Source organism: Xenopus laevis, chromosome 3S (genome assembly GCF_017654675.1).
Source record: "Xenopus laevis strain J_2021 chromosome 3S, Xenopus_laevis_v10.1, whole genome shotgun sequence".
Lineage (NCBI taxonomy): Eukaryota > Metazoa > Chordata > Amphibia > Anura > Pipidae > Xenopus > Xenopus laevis.
In genome coordinates, this window is record NC_054376.1 from 98,659,534 (window position 1) to 98,680,727 (window position 21,194).

Sequence of the window (21,194 nt, forward strand, 5' to 3'; positions counted from 1 at the left end):
AGAACTCATCGTTTATAAGGATATAATTCACAGGATATTCCTGGCTTTTGTGTATTATAGCTCAATATACAATGAAATGTAACTTTACTGATATTATTTTTATGCTAAGAGCTGAATAAAATCTAAAACAAAAGATGAAACATTCAAGTGTTAATAAATCAATATGAAGAAAAGCCTTAGTACCTCCACAGTTCATGATTTTCCTGACGGTCGTTGTGGAGAGAATCTTTCTGCTTCTCAAGAAATCAGCCAGTTGTCCCCCCACAGGTACAATGATTGTCATTACCATGTGTGGAACTGCAGAAAGCAGGCCAACCTAAGCCCAAGAACATCGAAATTATGAAGCACATCAATCAGATCTATTTATTTATTATACATATACAAGGAGTGTTTGGGGAGCACCTACCATCAAGTGAAAAACAATGGATAGTGTGCAGGGTCAAGTATTTAAATCAAATATGAACTGACCCATTAGCTTGCACCTTCCCATCCAAACACCACTGTCGTACCAACCCCATTTACCCACAGCGCATCACCCTCCCGGTGGTGGAGATCACCCCTTAAAAGCTAGGTCTGTTCCGACGACCCTGCCTAACCAATTTAAAAAGTGTTGTTTGCGTTTGCAGGCGCGTGGTGTTTGTATTAGCGGTTCTTGAATTTCACTTTATCTCCAGCAGCCACTCTGTACATTAGAATCTCGCTCGTAGCAGGGGTAAATCTCCATGAACCAGGAGGGTGGTATACTGCGGGTGAAGGGGTTGATTTGGAAAGTGATTGTGGAATGGAGCTTGAAAACGATGTGTTCACTGATGTATGGAGCCCGTGAGCTGTGCTCTCTAAGCGTTCCCTATTAGTTGCATAGTGTTTTTGGCACAATTTATGCATACAAGGTGCTGATACCAGTCCAGCGGCAGACGCTTCCAATTTTACCTAAATTAATTCCGGGAATCCTCTCTATTGGGGGGAATCTATATTGGTGAATGGGTTGGCAATGCTTTGAATCATAGTGGGTTTACTTATTGCTCCTTTTCCCAGCCATCCCAACATGTGGTATACCTGTAGCTACATTATAACATACAGGTTTACAGAACAATTGCCCGATATATTCACTGCTGTTTGTACACGTTACCAACCCACTACCTCTTGGTAATCCGCCTCCTTGCTCCTAACTGAGTTTTAATGGTGATATACTGGACTACTACTAATTTTAAATAGTTGGTTGATTAAAAGTATATATATATATATATATATATATATATATATATATATATATATATATATATATATATACACACACACACACACACACACACAACTGAGCTTCTGGACTATGTTGGATGGGAGGGTCCAAGCTCATGGGTCAGTTCTTTCTTTCCTCTTTTCATATTTTTTTATTATACAGTAGTGCCAAAAGCTTCCCCTCTACTACTAATAGTAGTTTAGCAAACTCAAGCAAGCTCCTGTTTCATTAAGCCCCTAGATTTAAAGGTATACTGTCATTGGAAAAAAAAATTTCAAAATGAATCAGTTAATAGTGCTAATACAGCAGAATTCTGCGCTGAAATCCATTTCTCAAAAGAGCAAACAGAATTTTTTATATTCAATTTTGAAATCAGACATGGGGCTAGACATATTGTCAATTTCCCAGCTGACCCAAGTCATGTGACTTGTGCTCTGATAAACTTCAATCACTCTTTACTGCTGTACTGCAAGTTGGAGTGATCTCACCCCCTCCCTTTTCCCCCCCAGCAGCCAAACAAAAGAACAATGGGAACCAGATAGCAGCTCCCTAACACAAGATAAAAGCTGCCTGGTAGATCTAAGAACAACACTCAATAGAAAAAACCCATGTCCCACTGAGACACATTCAGTTACATTGAGAAGGAAAAACAGCAGCCTGCCAGAAAGCATTTCTCTCCTAAAGTGCAGGCACAGGTCACATGACCAGGGGCAGCTGGGAAATTGACAATATGTCTAGCCCCATGTCAGATTTCAAAATTGAATATAAAAAAATCTGTTTGCTATTTTGAGAAATGGATTTCAGTGCAGAATTCTGCTGGAGTAGCACTATTAACTGATGCGTTTTGAAAAAAACATGTTTTCCGATGACAGGATCCCTTTAAGTTAAGCCCCTAGATTTTACTATTTTATTGAATCCTATTAATTTGTCCCCTTAAAATTGTGACCAGTGCACACAACAAACTGAAGTGTAAAGATCAAAGTCACAAATACAATCTCTAATTTATTGTCTTTATAGCCCAGTGCAAATCTTATAGTGAATCTAAAAGGAGATTCACATACCTTGCTTATGGGAAAGCCAAAGACCTCTTCAAAGTAAGCAGGTTGACTAATTAGCAACAAATAAAAGGTCCAGCTTCTGCAGAAATTTGCTACAATGATTGCATAGACTGGCATTGAGGTGAAAAATTTCTTCCAGGGTGTCTTGAATTTCTAGGATGACAACAAATATACATATAAAATGGTGTTTGAGCCTCTATCACATCAACAATTAACTATTAAAAATGATACAAGCTTCCTTATGTGGGGAATTTTGGGGTTTTAAAAAGATGGTATAGGAAAAATGTACAGTATTTTAAGTTTAAAGGAGAACTAAACCCTAAAAATGAATATGGTTAAAAATGCCATATTTTATATGCTAAACTTATTGCACCAGCCTAAAGTTTGAGCTTGTCAATAGCAGCAATGATCCAGGACTTCAAACTTGTCACAGGGGGTCACCATCCTGGAAAATATCCGCGACACTCACATGCTCAGTGGGCTCTGAGTAGTTGTTGAGAAGCTAAGTTTAGGGGTCGTCACTAATTATCAAGCAGAAAATGAGGTTTGTCTGTAATATAAACTGATGCTACAGGGACGATTAACAAATGCTGATGCTAATTGCACTGGTTTCAGTGCTGCCATGTGGTAATTAACTGTATTAATTACTAATTAGCCTTATATTGTGATATTCATATACTATGTGTACTGTAAATTGTCAGTGGGCCCTAAGCTCAGTAATTGACAGCAGCACAGAGCATGTGCAGTCAATCAGCAGAAAAGAAGATGGGGAGCTACTGGGGCATCTTTGGAGGAACAGATCTTCCTGCTAAAGGGCTGTGGTTGCCTTGGGCTGTTACGGAAGCCCAAAACATAATGTACAACATTTCTACACTACTACTTTAGTTAGGCTTTGGTTCTCCTTTAAACATATGCTTATCTTAGATAGCACCAACATATTCTGTAGCGTTTAACAGAGATTATACATCGTTCACGTCCTTGCCCCAGCGGAGCTTACAGTCTAAGGTCCCTATCACATTTACACACACACTATGGTCTGTTTATGAAGAGCCCTTTAACTTGCCTTTATGTTTTTGGAGTGCGGGAGGAAACCCGAGTACCTGGAGCAAACCTGTGGGTACACAGGGAAAACATACAAACTCCATACCAGCAGGGCTTCCACTTCAATGGACCTCAGCCCACCTCCTTACCATAGGCAGTTCCACAGTCCAGTCTGAGCATGAAATGATCATGAAAAGCGGGGCACTCGATATTGTCCACTCAGCACTTGAGTAAGGTCACAACAGTGCAAGGGATTACAGTGTTAGATAAAGCTCCTTTATCATTCTGTCAGATATATTTTATTTCAGATATATGGCATCAGAATTTATGGTAAATTAAATATGGTGGAATATGGTAAAAAAAAAAGATTAAAAAAAGGTGGAAATGCACAGTGGAATCTTGCACTGAAACTCTGTTCCATGCAGATATTGGTAAGCTCTCATCTGGCACCCAATTGTTCTTTTTCCATAGTTACAGGGGGAGAGACTGTAAAATTGCATCAGTGGAAAATAATACATGGGGACATTTTAAAACTAAAACAAACTAAAATGCCTGATCCAGAACATAAGAAAGAAAACTATACGAACACTGACAAAACTGAACTGAATAATGTGCTGGTTACTTACACTAGTTGTGCTGGTTCCTTCTCCTATACTTGTCTCTATGTAAGTTCTTTCTTCAAATGTGATAGAAGGATGTGCAGCTGGACTCTCTGTGGCATGCAGCAGCCAGAACACATACCAACACATGCCAAATACACCTATACAGGACAGATTCATAACAATGTTGCTCATAATTTTGATTTTTTTTTTTACCTATACAAAAAAAAATCGTAAAAAAAAAACAAATAAAAAAATCTCTTACCGTAAATGTAAAATACAGAGGACCAACCAACGTATTGCACCAGCACACCTGCCAATGGCATTGCAATGACTGCACCAGCATATGATCCTAAGTAGCAAAAACAAAAGCAGTCCTTCTAAGCAATATATATTATCTATATATATATATATATATATATATATATATATATATATATATATATATATATATATATATATCTATATCTATATATATATATATATATATATATATATATAGATATATATATATATATATATATACAAAATCCAATTAGTTCAGCACTCCAGAAAAATGTGCAAAGTCCTGGTGCTACCCCCAAGCAGCAATATATAGAAAATCCAAAAATTAGGATGCACACAGGTGTTCCATCAAAAAGTTAAAAAACTTACATTTTATTTAGTACATTTAAAAAAGCAGGTCGACGTTTCGGTCTGTATCTAAGACCATTTTCAAGACCATAAACTGCTTGGTAAAATGTTACAGATATAAATAGTTAAAACAACATAGCACTCATCCACTCACAAGCTGTCCACGATGTCATGTGACAGTTAACTCTAACCTCACCAAATTAGGAGGAATCTGAATGGAAAAAACTTCTTAATGTCAATTCTGTAAGGAACCAACATTTTAAAACATGAAGATATGTGGAGCTGAAAATTTGTTAATAATGTTACAACTTTAGAACCATAGCAAATCAAGCTATTATAACTAATGTGTCAAATTGACAAGCCTGTTAAACAAAAGTAACATTATCGCTGACTCAAAAAACAAAGAAGGGAACAATGTTCATTTAATCCATTAGGCTTTAAAGTGTTTAATTTTTTGATCCAGAATACCTCTCTCTGGAGTAGTATTTTGGATCTATCCCCCCCTCTCCGCAGAGGGGGGATATGATCAATAGCTATATAGTGAAATGTAGGTAGCCTATGTCCCTCCTCTAAGAAATGATTCGCCACTGGTTTAGTGGTGTGGCCATCTCGAAAGCAGTGCTGATGGCTGAGCGATGTGCATCCATACGCAAACGCAATGTCAAATCCGTCTTGCCAACATAGGGTAAGCCGCATGGACAAGTTATCAAATAAATAACATGAGTAGTAGTACATGTGATATGATGCCTAATGTCAAATCTTTTACCTGTCTGCGGGTGTAAAAAACTGGTGCCAGGTGTCATAAACCTGCATGAAGTGCAATTGGGACATTTAAAACAACCAGGTTTGTCATTACGTAACCATGTATCATGTTTCCTTTGATAACAGGCTATTGGGTCACTCTTAACTAGGAGGTCCCTCAGACTACTCCCCCTCTTAAAACTTTTTAACACCGTGTTGGGAATTACCTTACTGAGACCACTATCCACCTGGATAATGTTCCAGTGTTTATTAACTGCTGAAACAGTCAAATGGGACCCTGTAGTATATTTAGTACTATAAACAAAATTCGGCTGGTTGTTTTCCCTGCGTATTGGTGTGTGTATCTGACGTTTGGCTGTCACCAGAGCCTGTTTCAGAACAGCCTCTGGATATCCACGGTCCCTAAACCTCGACCACATATCCCTAATCTGTATATCAGAAACATCCTGACTAGAATTGTTACGAAGTACACGACAAAACTGAGAGATGGGTAGGGATTTTTTCATTGCCGCTGGGTGACAACTGTCATAATGTAGAAGGACATTTTTGTCCGTGCTCTTGCGATACAGTGTAAACTCGATGTGGTCATCATTTCTCCATAGTTCCACATCTAAAAAATGTAGCCGATCAGTATGTATTTCGTGTGTAAATTTTACTGGACTTTCTAATGAGTTAAGTTCATGAACCATAGAAAGAAACTCTCCCTCCGTGCCACACCACACGATTAAAATATCGTCGATGTAGCGACGGAAGAAGAGGATCTTATCATTATATTTAGGTGTAATGAAATGTTGCTCAAATTGGTGCATGAATAAATTGGCGTATGAGGGCGCCATGGCAGCCCCCATCGCCGTCCCGGCAACCTGTAAAAAGAATTCATGTTGGAAACGAAAATAATTCATGGAAAGGCACATATTTAGAAGTTCTAGCACAAAAGTCACTGGAGGACCCTCATAAAGCTCACATTCTTCCAATGAGCGTTTAACAGCATCAAGCCCCGCCTCATGCGGGATGCAGGTATACAATCCAACCACATCCAGGCTAGCCAACCAGCAAGTAGATGACGTCGGGATATTCAATCTCCTTAAACTCTCTAGCAATTGAGGGGTGTCCCTTAAGTATGTCGGTGTACTTTGAACCACTGGCTGTAACACCGTGTCCAGGTAGATCCCAATGGGGTGTAATAAAGAGCCCCTGCCAGAAACAATTGGTCGGCCTGGAGGTTTATCAAGACTTTTATGTACCTTAGGCAAGGCATACATAATAGGACATATAGGGTACTCCTGTTTCATAAACCTGCATAAAGATTTGGTGATTATCCCTTGTTCAAGGGCAGAATCTAACACCTGGTCCACCTGTTTTTTAAAGGTTATCAAGGGATCCTTGGGTAAGCGTTTGTAAATCGTAATATCCGATAATTGTCCACAAAATCATCCATTGTTTTAATAAAGCAAGTCTTCGAAGTACTGGATCCTGAGATAGCTAATTAGACCAAAAAATCAAAGTGCAAACTGGTTATTGGGTGCTTGAACTGAATGCCTTGCTATCGGCTGATATACATACAAAAATCCAATTGCACTTCATGCAGGTTTAGGACACCTGGCACCAGTTTTTTACACCCGCAGACAGGTAAAAGATTTGACATTAGGCATCATATCACATGTACTACTACTCATGTTATTTATTTGATAACTTGTCCATGCGGCTTACCCTATGTTGGCAAGACGGATTTGACATTGCGTTTGCGTATGGATGCACATCACTCAGCCATCAGCACTGCTTTTCGAGATGGCCACACCACTAAACCAGTGGCGAATCATTTCTTAGAGGAGGGACATAGGCTACCTACATTTCACTATATAGCTATTGATCATATCCCCCCTCTGCGGAGAGGGGGGGATAGATCCAAAATACTACTCCAGAGAGAGGTATTCTGGATCAAAAAATTAAACACTTTAAAGCCTAATGGATTAAATGAACATTGTTCCCTTCTTTGTTTTTTGAGTCAGCGATAATGTTACTTTTGTTTAACAGGCTTGTCAATTTGACACATTAGTTATAATAGCTTGATTTGCTATGGTTCTAAAGTTGTAACATTATTAACAAATTTTCAGCTCCACATATCTTCATGTTTTAAAATGTTGGTTCCTTACAGAATTGACATTAAGAAGTTTTTTCCATTCAGATTCCTCCTAATTTGGTGAGGTTAGAGTTAACTGTCACATGACATCGTGGACAGCTTGTGAGTGGATGAGTGCTATGTTGTTTTAACTATTTATATCTGTAACATTTTACCAAGCAGTTTATGGTCTTGAAAATGGTCTTAGATACAGACCGAAACGTCGACCTGCTTTTTTAAATGTACTAAATAAAATGTAAGTTTTTTAACTTTTTGATGGAACACCTGTGTGCATCCTAATTTTTGGATTTTCTATATATATATATATATACATACTTAGTCCCTTTGTAAAATGTATAATGAAGCAATTGAATTCTTAATGAATCAGATGAAAATTAAGCGTAGGACTGGCCAGATATGGGATGACTTTGACGTAGTTGGCCAGCTTAACCCTTTCGCTGCCAGCCAATTTGGCCTAGTTGAAACTTCTATTGCCAGACCGTTTTTGATCATTTTTTGCTCTTTCACTTTAGGGGACTTGCCTGGGGGGGTCTTTTAGTTTACCCACGAAAACAAGGTATCGTTTTTCTCAGGACAACCTAAGCTTTCAAAATATGCTAGTATTTTGTTGTCATTCCACTCCAGTAAAAAGATATGGGGTTCTAAATGTATAAAAAAAAAAAAAAAAACAGTTTCACATGATAAAAACACATATATCAGAAGCATAATTTATTTTATGCATGAGAACATGGCAGATTTGGAAAGTTCTGTGTCTCCTGAACGCGCCAATACCAAATATATATAGTTTTATGGAGATTTCTTACTTCTATAGATCAAAAACTTCGAAGCAGTAAACTACCAAATTTCCAAAGCACTGCTCTACAAAACTGCATACATCTGATTTCAAGACCAAACATTCCACTAACAGTAGGTTTACCCTAAAAAACTACCCCTTATTAGAAAGAACAGATTCTAACGAGTTCAAAATGGGTAAATATATATTTGTACTCCAAACTACCAAGTTGCAATTCTTTCCTAAAGTTAGCAGTTTTTATAAAAATGTGTTACATTTTTGAAAAATTACCTCAAAGTGTCCAGTCTACAGCATCGTATCTACCACATATCATTATATACCAAGATACAACACCCTAAATATGAAAGCCCAGGGTTCGCTGAACAATGCCCAATATGCATAGGTACACCTAAGTATGTGGCGTATAGGGGCCCCAGAACGAAGACACCCCATATGAGTTATCAGTTCTGGAATTCCAAATACTGCAAAATCAGCACATTTACAGCATTTCTCAAGGGGCAAAAATACAAAAATGCATGTTCACCCCAGAAAACCATATATTTTTGGAAAGTACACATTCTGACGAATCTAATATGGGTATGCATGTCTTTCTACTCCAAAGTACCAAGCCGTAAAGCGTTCCTACATTTGGCAATTTTTATGACATTACCAAAAATCATCTCAATATTGCAACTCTGAAGCATCGTATCTCCCACATATCATTACATACCAAGATAAAACACCCTAAATATGAAAGCCAGGGTCCGCTGAATAGTTTGATGCCCAATATGCATAAGTACACCTAAGTATGTAGCGTATAGGGGTCCCAGAACGAAGACAGTTCTGTAATTCCAAATACTGCAAAATCAGCACATTTACAGCATTTTATGAGGGGCAAAAGTACAAAAATGCATGTTCACCCCAGAAAACCATATACTTTTGGAAAGTACACATTCTGACGAATCTAAAATGGGTATGCATGTCTTTCTACTCCAAATTACCAAGCAGCAAAGCTTTCCTACATTTCGCAGTTTTTATGACATATACAAAAATCTCCTCAATACTCCAACTCTAAAGCATTGTATCTCCTACATATCATTATATACCAAGATAAAACTCCCTAAACTTGAAAGTCTGGGTCCGCTGAACAGTATGATACCCAATATGCATAGGTACACCTAAGTATGTGGCATATAGGGGCCCCAGAAAGAAGACACCCCGTACGAGTTCTGTAATTCCAGATACTGCAAAATCAGCACATATACAGGATTTTGTGACAGGCAAAGGTACAAAAAATTACGTTCACCCCAGGAAACCATATATTTTTGGAAAGTACACATTCTACCGAATAAAAATTTGCTAAAACTGTCTTTCTACTCCAAACGTACATACTGCAAAGCAATGCTAAATGCAGTGGTTTTTATGATATTTCTGAAAATCGCCTAAAAATATTGCAGTTGGTCGCACTTATCCAACCCAATTTCTTACATACAAATGGAAAACACCCTAAATATTGACTTCAAGAGTCTACTGAACAGTTTGATGCCCAATATGCATAGATATACCAAAGCAGAGGGACACATGCGGACCCCAAATGAAAACAGTGCATAAGAACTTTCTCGGCTGTCAATTCGCCTTCTGTGAACATAGCACACTGACTGCATATAATGTGCTGTAAGACCCCCTAACAGTACAAAAACCCCCCAAAACTATATATTTTTGGAAAGTACACATTCTGCCGAATAAAAATTTGCTAAAACTGTCTTTCTACTCCAAACGTACATACTGCAAAGCAACGTTAAAGGCAGCGGTTTTTATGATATTTCTGAAAATTGCCTAAAAATATTGCAGTTGGTTGCATTTATCTCACCCAATTTCTTACATACAATTAGAAAACACCATAAATATTGACGCCAAGGGTCTACTGAACAGTATGATGCCCAATATGCATAGATATACCAAAGCAGGTGGGCACGTGCGGACCCCAAATGAAAACAGTGCATAAGAATTTTCTCGGCTGTCAATTCGCCTTCTGTGAACATAGCACACTGACTGCATATAATGTGCCGTAAGACCCCCTAACACTACAAAGACCCCCCAAAACCATATATTTTTGGAAAGTACACATTCTGCCGAATAAAAATTTGCTAAAACTGTGTTTCTACTCCAAACGTACATACTGCAAAGCAACGCTAAAGGCAGCAGTTTTTATGATATTTCTGAAAATCGCCTAAAAATATTGCAGTTGGTCGCATTTATCTCACCCAATTTCTTACATACAATTAGAAAACACCATAAATATTGACGCCAAGGGTCTACTGAACAGTTTGATGCCCATTATGCATAGATATACCAAAGCAGGTGGGCACGTGCGGACCCCAAATGAAAATAGTGCATAAGAATTTTCTCGGCTGTCAATTCGCCTTCTGTGAACATAGCATACTGACTGCATATAATGTGCCGTAAGACCCCCTAACAGTACAAAGACCCCCCAAAACCATATATTTTTGGAAAGTACACATTCTGACGAACACAGAATTGCTAAAAATGTGTTTCTACCCCAAATGATCAAAGTGTAAGCGATGCTAAAAAATGACACAAGGAAAAACAATGCAAGCATAAAACTGCAATAAAAATCACAAAAAATCAAATACAATTAGGAAAATCAACGAAATAACAAAATGACAGCGTGGTTAGTGGTCAGAATGCTTGATCCAGTAGTCACGCTATGAAATCTAACGTTTTTTGGGGAAATAACAAGAGGGAAACTTGAAAATGAAGAGCTAAAAAAAAAAAAAAAGTACAAAAAACCCCTATAAGTGTGTGTTTGTGTATGCATGGATTTACAGCTCTAAAAAGTGTATACATTTGTGCATATGTGTATGTGAGTGTGTAAATAAGTGCCAAAGTGTGAAAAATCAAAAAAATCAGAAAAGTCAGAAAAGTAAAAAAAAAAAAAAAAAAACTACTTTTACTAATATGTGCATTGTGTACATGTAAATGCTTGTAAATGTACTAAATAAGTAAAAAAAAGGGGGCACTTACCGAATCTAGATGAAGGGGGTCCTTTTCAGAGCTGTAGGGTCCAGGATCGATGAGTCAGAGCAGCAGGAAGTGCGTGGGCGGCGCTGGAACACGTGAGGTCCGGGTCCTGCGACAAGGAAGCTGTTGCTGCGTCTGTGTCGCTCCTGGAGAAGGGTGTCGGCGAGGATCGGCGATCTGCTGCAGGTAAGCTCGTTGCCTAGGGGGGTTGTGGCGCTGATCGCTCCTCTCTGCACGCTGTTTTTGCTGCGCGTGCAGAGGGAGCGCTGACTTAGTAAAGAACGTAGCTCCTACGTTCTTGGCACTTAAAGCCTTTTTTAAAAGAACGTAGGAGCTACGTTCTTGGCACTTAAAGGGTTAAATATATTGCAATATATGGACAAACAATCCCTGTGTTGTTTAAAGGGTAAGGCATTTTTTAGTAGCAGTATGCACAAAATGTCTCTGTCTTAAATATATTGATAATGAGTTGAGTGCAGAGGACTCTTGTAGTTGACTATATGTATTTTGTGGTCACAGCCTCATTGCACCCCCGCCTAATGGTTTTAAAAAACTAGTGGTGAGCACAACTTTCCCTTGTTTGTTATAGTTATACAGGAGCAGTGACCAGCTCCATGTTGTAGCTCCCACCCTCTCCAACTATAGTCAGGTGATCCCACTGGTGTCTAATAAAAGGGCAGCCAAGTTTGGGAGTTTTACTTTGAAAGCAGCTAGTAAGTTGCAGGTAAAACTTAGTCCCTTTGTAAAATGTATAATTAAGCAATTGAATTCTTAATGAATCAGATGAAAATTAAGCGTAGGACTGGCCAGATATGGGATGACTTTGACGTAGTTGGCCAGCTTAAATATATTGCAATATATGGACAAACAATCCCTGTGTTGTTTAAAGGGTAAAGCATTTTTTAGTAGCAGTATGCACAAAATGTCTCTGTCTTAAATATATTGATAATGGGTTGAGTGCAGAGGACCTCTTGTAGTTGACTAAGAGGCTGCCTGACACACACATGATTACTAGACTGGCCAAGATGCATCTGGAATAAAATTTTGTTCTGATTTGACAATAATCATCAACACAATGAACACAAAATAGTAAATTTGGTGATCTGTGCTAAACCAGAGAAAGAGACAGAAGAAAGTATAGAAGCAGAATTGGTAGAGGAAAATGATGAACCTGAAAGTAGAGTTGATCAAAAGAAATAAGAAGGTGCTCAGGAAGCAAATGAGACCTAACAAAAACAAGGGAAGAAGAAGAAGAAAAGAAATAGGAAACGCAGAAAGTAAAGAGAAAAAGAATCATAGTGACCTGGGGGAATAAAATCCAACCATTGAAAGAGCCACCATTCAAAATACAGAATGGAATGACAGCAGCCATTTGCTGGGCAAATTCCAGGCCATTTCTAACCCTATGGGTTATGGCACACATGATGTTTGTTGAAACATGGTGATCTACCATACTACAAAAATAAATAGTATTTGTAAATATGTATATACTATACTCTACTGTATATGAAAAAAAAAATAAAGCTTTCTTACTAAAAAAGTTGCCAGTTTTGCACCACAAAATTACACCATCTTTAAGCAGTCATTAAAGGAGAACTTTTATATACTGAACTTATTGCACCAGGCTAGAGTTTCAGCTTGTCAAAAGCAGCAGTGATCCAGGACTTCAAACTTGTCACAGGGGGTCACCATCTTTGAAAGTGTCTGCGACACTCACATGCTCAGTGGGCTCTGAGCAGCTATTGATAAGCTAAGTTTAGGGGTCGTCGCAAATTATCGAGCAGAAAATTTAATTCTGATGCTAATTGCAGTTGTTTCTGTGCTGCTGTGTAGTAATTATCTGTATTAATTACTAATCAGCCTTATAGGGTGACATTTATATTATATATATTCATTATATTGTGAGTGGGTCCCTAAGCTCAGTAAGTGACAGCAGCACAGAGCATGTGCAGTGAATCATCAGAAAACAAAATGGGGAGCTACTGGGGCATCTTTGGAGACACAGATCGTTACTGCTAAAGGGCTGTGGTTGCCTTGGGCTGGTACAGAAGCCCAAAACATAATGTACAACATTTTTAGCCTACTTCTTTAATTAGACTTTAGCTCTCCTTTAAAAAAATGCTCTAAGCACAATAAAGAATTTGCATTGATATAATATGTTACATGAAGAATATCACATTGCAAAATGTATTTTGTTCTTATTTATGTGATTTGTTTTGTTAATGACTTTTAACACATTTCTTCATAGATTCACTGTAAGCCATCATTACCAGGACCAGAAATCCAAGTGAACCATCAATATAGCCAACACTTAATTTAAATATGCTGCAGAAAGGATTGCAGCATATTTCTTTACCACAGAATGAAGTAGTAACCAGTCTGCTTCTCTCCAGTGGAGGCGCCCATTTACTCCACATTCCATGACATGCTGGGTAGGTAACGCCCTGAAATGCACAAATGTACAAGGTTAGATCTGCATTGGTAAAGTTTATTTCATTTTATGAAAAGCTCATAATCCTCACTTATAGTACATACGTACAATAAGTAGGTACATGCATAGGTTTAGTTATAGCAGGTGTGTTTCATTACATTATTAGTGCACTTGTAGAGTTTTAATATCGCTTTAATCACTTTAATATCAAACAAGGCATTTAGTTACACTAACACAATTTTGCAAGAAAGTGGTAATAAGGTGGTAATCATTTTTTAGTATTCATTCCAATAAACTCACAAAGCATTTTTTAACGGGACTTAAATATTTCATAAAAATTTCCTACAACTCCTTAAAGGAGAACCAAACCCTTTTTTATTAAAATCCTCTACCCCAGTACCCTACATAGACCCCCTCCCTGCTCCCCCCCAGCATAGGTGTTACCCTGGGTAAATGCCTAACTCTTTACTTACCCCTCGGTTGCAGATTCAGGGCATCAGGGTTCACTGGCGCCATCTTCTTCTCTTCGGTAATATTCAGGAAGAGAAGAGATCGGTGTATCTGCTTATTAGCAGTTGGCTCAATCTTCCTGTCCCGAACAACTGCGCATTCGACGAAAGCCATGGAAATTGCAGAAGCGCCAGAAGAAGACCCAAAGATTGCCATAGAGAAGATGGCGCCCAAGAACTGTGATGCCTTGAATTTGCAACGAGGGGTAAGTAAAGAGCATTTACCCAGGGTAACACCGAGGCTTGGGGGAGCAGGGAGGGGGTCTATGTAGGGTAGGAGTGTAGGGATTTTAATAAAAAGGGGTTGGTTCTTCTTTAAACTCTCCAAATAAGGCAGCCAAAGCTTAAAGGGGACTTAGGACTTCCATACATCTTTACATTTGCACTCTCTGCTTCCCAAGACAGAAAAGTATTCTGGACCTGAAGGATTTGGAAATAAAAAGTTGTATTATGTAGTATAGATCTACACAGTTATTATTGGACTGAAGCATAACGCATAGCTGAGCTCTAGTTGAGCAACCATAGAGATAATCACCAGTCATCCAAGTTGATGAAGAGAATCCTCCAATGAGAATTCTGCTTACCCTTGGATCTTTTTTCTTGGTTTTTTAGTTATTACAGATTTAGTGAGTAGTGATTACAGTAATGGCATGCTAAAATGACACAGTTAGACAACAAGTTGATTGACATAGCACTGGTAGGAGAGATTCAATAAATAACAAAAACCATAGATGTATGTTTGGTGCAAGTCATATTCATTGAAATCATATTGAACAAGAGGGTATTCTAAGTCTTACTGCCTAACCATCTTTCCTTGTATGGACACCTAGCAATGCCCAAGCCTAGAGCAGAACTAGACTTTTCAGTTGCCATACTTATTTTATCACATACCTCAACAAGGCCTTGGAGAACCCGAACTGATATAACACATCCATAATGGACCCGGGCCGCAGATGGTATCAGCATATTTAAAATTGAGGTTAAAAATATAGCAGCACCAAACACCCTGTGAAAGATAAGAAATTAAGGTTTTTATTATTATTATCTTTCTATCTATCTATATTTCTATAGAGCAAACATATTCTTCTGCACTTTGTAAAGATTATACATAATCAGTCTTAGCCATTCTCTCTACAATCAGTTACTAGGATCCTGCTCCATTGTTGTTAATGGGAGACCTGAATCTAATCCTTTCACTTGCACTAGAGCCACAGTCCTCAGCCACTCAATAATTGTCCACTAGCCGAGTGGTGTGAGACATAATCTTTCAAATCCTTGGAAGCACAAATTCACTGTTCAGAACTTAATTGTGTTATTCTATCTCATATGAATTTGCCTTAAAGGGGTTGTTCACCTTTGAGTTAACTTTTAGTATTATGTAGAGAGTGATATTCTGAAACATTTTGCAGTTGGTTTTCATTTTTTATTATTTGTGTTTTTTTTTTAATTATTTAGCTTTTTAGCAGCTCTTCAGTTTCCATTATAAACAATCTGGTAGCTAGGGTCCAAATTTCCCTAGCAACCATGCATTGATTTGAATAAGAGACTGGAATATGAATAGGAGAGGACTTTACTAGAAAGATGAGAAATAAAAATGAGCAATAACACTACATTTGTAGCCTTACAGAGCATTTGCTTTTTAGATGGTGTCAGTGAGCCCATTTGAAAGCCTGAAAGCATTAGAAGAAAAAGACATATAATTATAAAACTATAAAAAAAAAATGAAAACCAATGGAAAAGTTTCTAAGAAATTGGTCATTCTATTACATACTAAACGTTTACTTAACGGTGAACCACCCCTTTAAAAATTGATACATCTTTAATCTCTAATCTGCCTCAAGGATTAATGTGTCTTTAATCTCCCTCCTATAAGACATTTCCTACTTCCATTATGGAGTGTCCCTCCTTACAATGAGCCACAGATCTCTAAAGTGTGTGAACAAATGATGAAAGAATAAACAGAATAGTGGTCCTATAATGAAGGCTCAACATTCACCCTGGTGCTGTGGGAGATATCTGAGGCCTTCCAGAGAACACCATGAATAATATCTTTAACCCAATAAAGGGAAGAACATAATCTAAATGAAGAGAATATGCTTGACAACTCTCCCCAGAGCTACAAAAAGCACACTGTCAACATTGCCAGAAGAGGTTCCTTTATTCCAATCACCTCCATTTTGAGAAAGGCAAGAAAGGAAGAACATTTTGAGAATTTCTACTCTTGTAGACCACATGTCCAAACCTCACACAGATGAGGTCACCTTTGGGAGACCATAAAAAATGATCATTGTAGACATATTGGCCCCAAAATTACAAACTTTATGGGGCAGATACACTAAAGGGCGAAGTGGCTAATGCTAGCGACATTTCGCCAGAAATTCCATCTGCAGGGACATCAGCAATTTACTAACAGGTGTAGGCAACAATTCGCTAATGGGACCGCCGTTAGCGTTCGTTCTATCGACAGGTGACTTTTTGCTCTGTCACTCCACAAATTCAGTAAAGTGCAAATTTTACTGATTGTTACCTCTTACGCCAGAGTGGACTTCGCCACCTCAGACAAGGCGAACTGCTAAAATGAAGCTAGATCTTCCTCAATCTTATGTCAGTGACATCATATCCTGTCTCCTGTAAATGCATTAAAGTTGTAAAAATGCTGGTGACATTTTTTAAGCAGGATTGCCTGCAAAAGTCCTAACTATTAAACATTTTTGGGTTAACATTTTTCCCCAGACATTTGAGGGGCATGGGCATTCATTTTAGGATGGGCTAATGTGTAGGGCATTGGAGGATCTATTTGTTTTTATTCAGGTTCTTTGGACATTTGTAATAAAAAGTGGCCACTTCAAGCATTTGCACCAACATATATAATAAAGACGTCCATATGACTTAAGGATTAAGGACATATGATTAACAAAGCTTCGCTAGGCAGAAGCATTCGCTAGGCAGAAGCAATCGCTAGCGTCATTTCACTTTGAAACACTCACACTGCCGTAAAGCTACTGAAAAGTTGCAAGCGTTCGGCGCCAGGACGTAACTTCACATTTTAGTGAATTAACTTAGTGGTAACGAATTTTAGCCTGGCGAAGTGGTGCAAAGTGTGGCAAAGTGTTCGCTGGCGACAATTTGCCCTTTTGTGAATCTGCCCCCATGAATCAGCCTTAAAGGAGGAAGCACAACTGCAATACCTCGGAGTGGTACTTATAGTATTAATAATTCAGAAAGGGGAGACCCAACCGACTGTGCTTCTCATAGATCACTCACTCCTGGCTAACAATGCAAAATTCTTAGAAAAAGTGCTTGCTAATTGGTTGACAATAGCAATTCTTTTTGTAATACACCCCATTCAGTTGTGCTTTATGCTGAGGAGACTTGCATTTGTTCAGTAAAACCAGTATAAAACTGGGGATGCATGTGCACAAACTCCACATCTTTCATTAGGGGAGCATATCAACCAGAAACAAAAGTGGTAAGCACTTGTGGACTCTTAGTGCTACTAAACAGCAGCTTATAACTAAGTGCATGCAGCATGAAACATTTAATACTGTATCAGGGGAGCTTTTTTCTAAAAATATATTATTATCAACTTTACCTGAGTCCACAAGTGCCTATGTTTTTGATGTTTTAGTTGATTTATCTGACTACATAAATCCTCTTGTTGCTTTGTAACACTTTTATTGCTGGTCTATAATACTCTGTAATCGAGCTTCAGAAGGGCAGATATAGTGCCTCAACAATATAAAACTAAAAGTAAAACAGAGTCAGGCTTATTCTCACTGGAGAATCGTCTTTAATTGGGCCTATGATCCCGGAGGACTTAAAAATGTGTTAAATGTTTGCTGAAGTTAGATTACAGTGTAATATCATAAAGGCACAATGACACAAGATAAGATGGACATGGTGCTGTGATTTGTAGTCCAACAACAATTAAGTGAAATGAGACTGAAAATATGATTGAGCAACAGTTTTTAGATCACTGTAGAATCCATCTCTGTTGTTGTTGGACTATAGCTCACAACATGCTTTGATATATGCAGAAGTTGTAGCCTAGTAACATTTGTTACCTGATTGGAAGGTTTATAGCCCCTTACTACTAACAGTAAAATTTAAACTTTTGGCCAGGTCTCTAGGGCCAGCATCCCAGTAGACTTCAGTTTGCATTCTCCTTTGAAGGTACACAAGGCTACCAGTTGTTTATTCCAATGTATTCCAAGTTTATTCTAACTTTCATTTGAAGCAAAGTAGGTGGTTCTTTACAGTGAGGTCAGTGAGGTTGTGGAATGCACTGCCGGGTGATGTTGTGATGGCTGATTCTGTTAATGCCTTTAAGAATGGCTTGGATGATTTCTTGGACAGACATAATATCAAAGGCTATTGTGATACTAAATTCTATAGTTAGTATAGATATGGGTATTTATAATTTATGTGGAGGGGTGTGTGTGTGGATGCTGGGTTTTCATGTGGAAGGGTTGAACTTTATGGACTTTGTCTTTTTTCAACCCTAGTTAACTATGTAACTATAACAAGGGTGTTGTTTTACTTCACTGAAACATTTATTAGCTCAATATATTTTTAATAGGCATGATTACATCAACAGGGAGACAGCAGCCAAACCAAAGTAGAAGCAGCTTTTTCTTTTATCCAGATTAGGATCCCTACCCCATTAGCATTAAAAGAAAAAAAAATCTCTTACAGAGCTAGTAACCCAAATCTTATTAATTCCAGTTTACTCGGCATGCCACTATCTCTGTTCTTTGCTTTTGAATCTTTTTAGAGACCTGGGAGTATTATATAAATTTGTTTCTAGCCCCAAACACATAATCAGCCATTTTTTATTTATCAAATTTTATCTCAGCAAGACAAAATTGCTGAATAATATCACCAGATAACAGAAAGATGCCTGATTTAAAACAGGTTACATTTCAGATGACTACTTTGGAAAGTGCAGGATGCAAATAAGAGATCTTGTGCTCCCCTTTAATTGGGACATCATATTCAAATCCTTCTGCTACTTTTTTACAGGGTCCATTTAATTATGAACTGTCAATTCCTGCTTATTTTACCAGTAATAATGATCACATGGATCAAAGAACCAAAACCTACTTATCTCTGTTTGCACTGACTTAAAGTCTGCTTTGCATACCTAAAGGTATTGGCCACAGTTATTTGACTTCCCAAAGATATAGTACATGTTTTGCATACACATAAGCATGGCCAAGTACAACGTGCTTCTTGTTGTACTTAAACTTAGTATTTGTAATAAGAAGCAGCTTTATACACACCCAGTTATCCAAATATTTACTGTATATTGTGCTAAAACTATAATGCCCATCATGCCCAGAGATCCTTTGGCTGCTGCCTTCTGAACTAAACCCAAGTAGGAGGTCACTGCAACCTGCATTAGACGTTTTAGTGGTTATGAGACTGTATGGCTTTTACTGCATTGATTCTCTAAGTCCTATTCATCAGAAGCCATGTATTTCACTGAACAGACAGAAACAGGCTTGTTTGCAATTTTATATGTGTAGTATGAAACGTGAATGTCTTTTGTTATAAGTTTTTATAAGTTTATAAGGTTTTCACTGCATATATTGTGGATAATAAGGGATTTAAAAATGCATCCTTTAGGGTCCATGCACTTGGCTCCTGCAGTTTGTGCTCTACATCTTGAATCATATTTAGGGTCTGGCCACACGGGCAGATTCGTGGAGATTAGTCGCCAGCCATCAAATCTCCTCTTCTTCATGGCGACTAATCTCCCCCGTCTGCCTTCCCCTGCTTTCCGCCTGCTAAAATTTAAATTGCCTGGGGGCAGGCACACAGAACACTTTGTTAAGTCAAGCTTAAGGGCTAGTCCACACGGGGAGATAGCGACGCGTTTGCGGTCGCAGCGACAAAGCGCCGCGACAGTCGCCGCGACCGGCGCAGGCGACAGTTTTGTATGGGCGCCTATGTAAAAACGCCTGTGCTAACCACACGAGGCGATGCGCTTTTCAACAGTCGCCTGAAAAAGCCTGGCGAGGCATTTTCAGGCGACTGTTGAAAAGCGCATCGCCTCGTGTGGTTAGCACAGGCGTTTTTACATAGGCGCCCATACAAAACTGTCGCCTGCGCCGGTCGCGGCGACTGTCGCGGCGCTTTGTCGCCGCGACCGCAAACGCGTCGCTATCTCCCCGTGTGGAATAGCCCTTAGAAGTAGAGTGCACGAGCGCCATAGGCATGTGGTAAGTATAGCACACCTTGACCTACTAGCTGTCTTATGGTTACATATCCATCCACTGCCAACACTTCATAAATACAGCACTGCTAAGCATTTGGCAACAGACCTAAGCTGACAAAACAAACCCTGTGCCATTCTTATGGTCATAATTGGTCAATCATTAGGGAAAACAAGCCAATTTTTTTAAATAAAGAGTGTATTACACAGCTGTGGCCCCCTGTTTTGAATGCAGATTCGATATGTAGCAGGTGGTAGGCTGAAGAGCCTCAGAACTAAATGAACAGCTCTGAAGGTTACTGTATTAAACCAAAATAATGGTGTTTTACACTTGTCTAAACAGACATACCTAGGGGTCTGATGGGAAAATTCCATCTGTGCAAAGATTACAATTAGAAGCTGTAAACAGTGCATATAGCCTCAGTACATTGGGTTGCCTTGCTGAGGAAGTTAGATTAACGAGCATTCTGAGGAACAGCGAAAGGAAAAAGAACAAGGCATCTGTAATTCCCACTACTTTGATGGAACAATTGGTCAGTTCTACATTAGTGCCAAGGTGATCTAAATAGCTAACACTAAATCACATGTTTTTAAATACATACAATCCACGAATATAAAAATATATATATATTATTATAGTGGATGCTTAAAGATGTCACTTGTATGAAGTGAGCCAAACGTACCCACTTACTATAAAAATATTAGAGGATATGCCAGGACTGCACCCACATGTCTTTATATGGCCATGGA

The 21,194-nt window shown here is 38.5% G+C and overlaps 1 protein-coding gene across 1 annotated transcript in view; it reads right to left on the minus strand.

Annotated features, from left to right (window-relative positions):
• LOC108713213 (vesicular glutamate transporter 3) overlaps window positions 1-21,194 on the minus strand; it is a 38,028-nt gene that overhangs the window by 8,101 nt on the left and 8,733 nt on the right. The window contains exons 4-9 of the mRNA XM_018256071.2: window positions 15,119-15,233; window positions 13,644-13,731; window positions 4,204-4,290; window positions 3,966-4,099; window positions 2,302-2,451; window positions 184-316 (exon numbers count right to left, since the gene is read on the minus strand). Coding sequence (XP_018111560.1) covers window positions 184-316; window positions 2,302-2,451; window positions 3,966-4,099; window positions 4,204-4,290; window positions 13,644-13,731; window positions 15,119-15,233 — 707 coding nt within the window. The remainder of the gene's footprint in view (window positions 1-183; window positions 317-2,301; window positions 2,452-3,965; window positions 4,100-4,203; window positions 4,291-13,643; window positions 13,732-15,118; window positions 15,234-21,194) is intronic.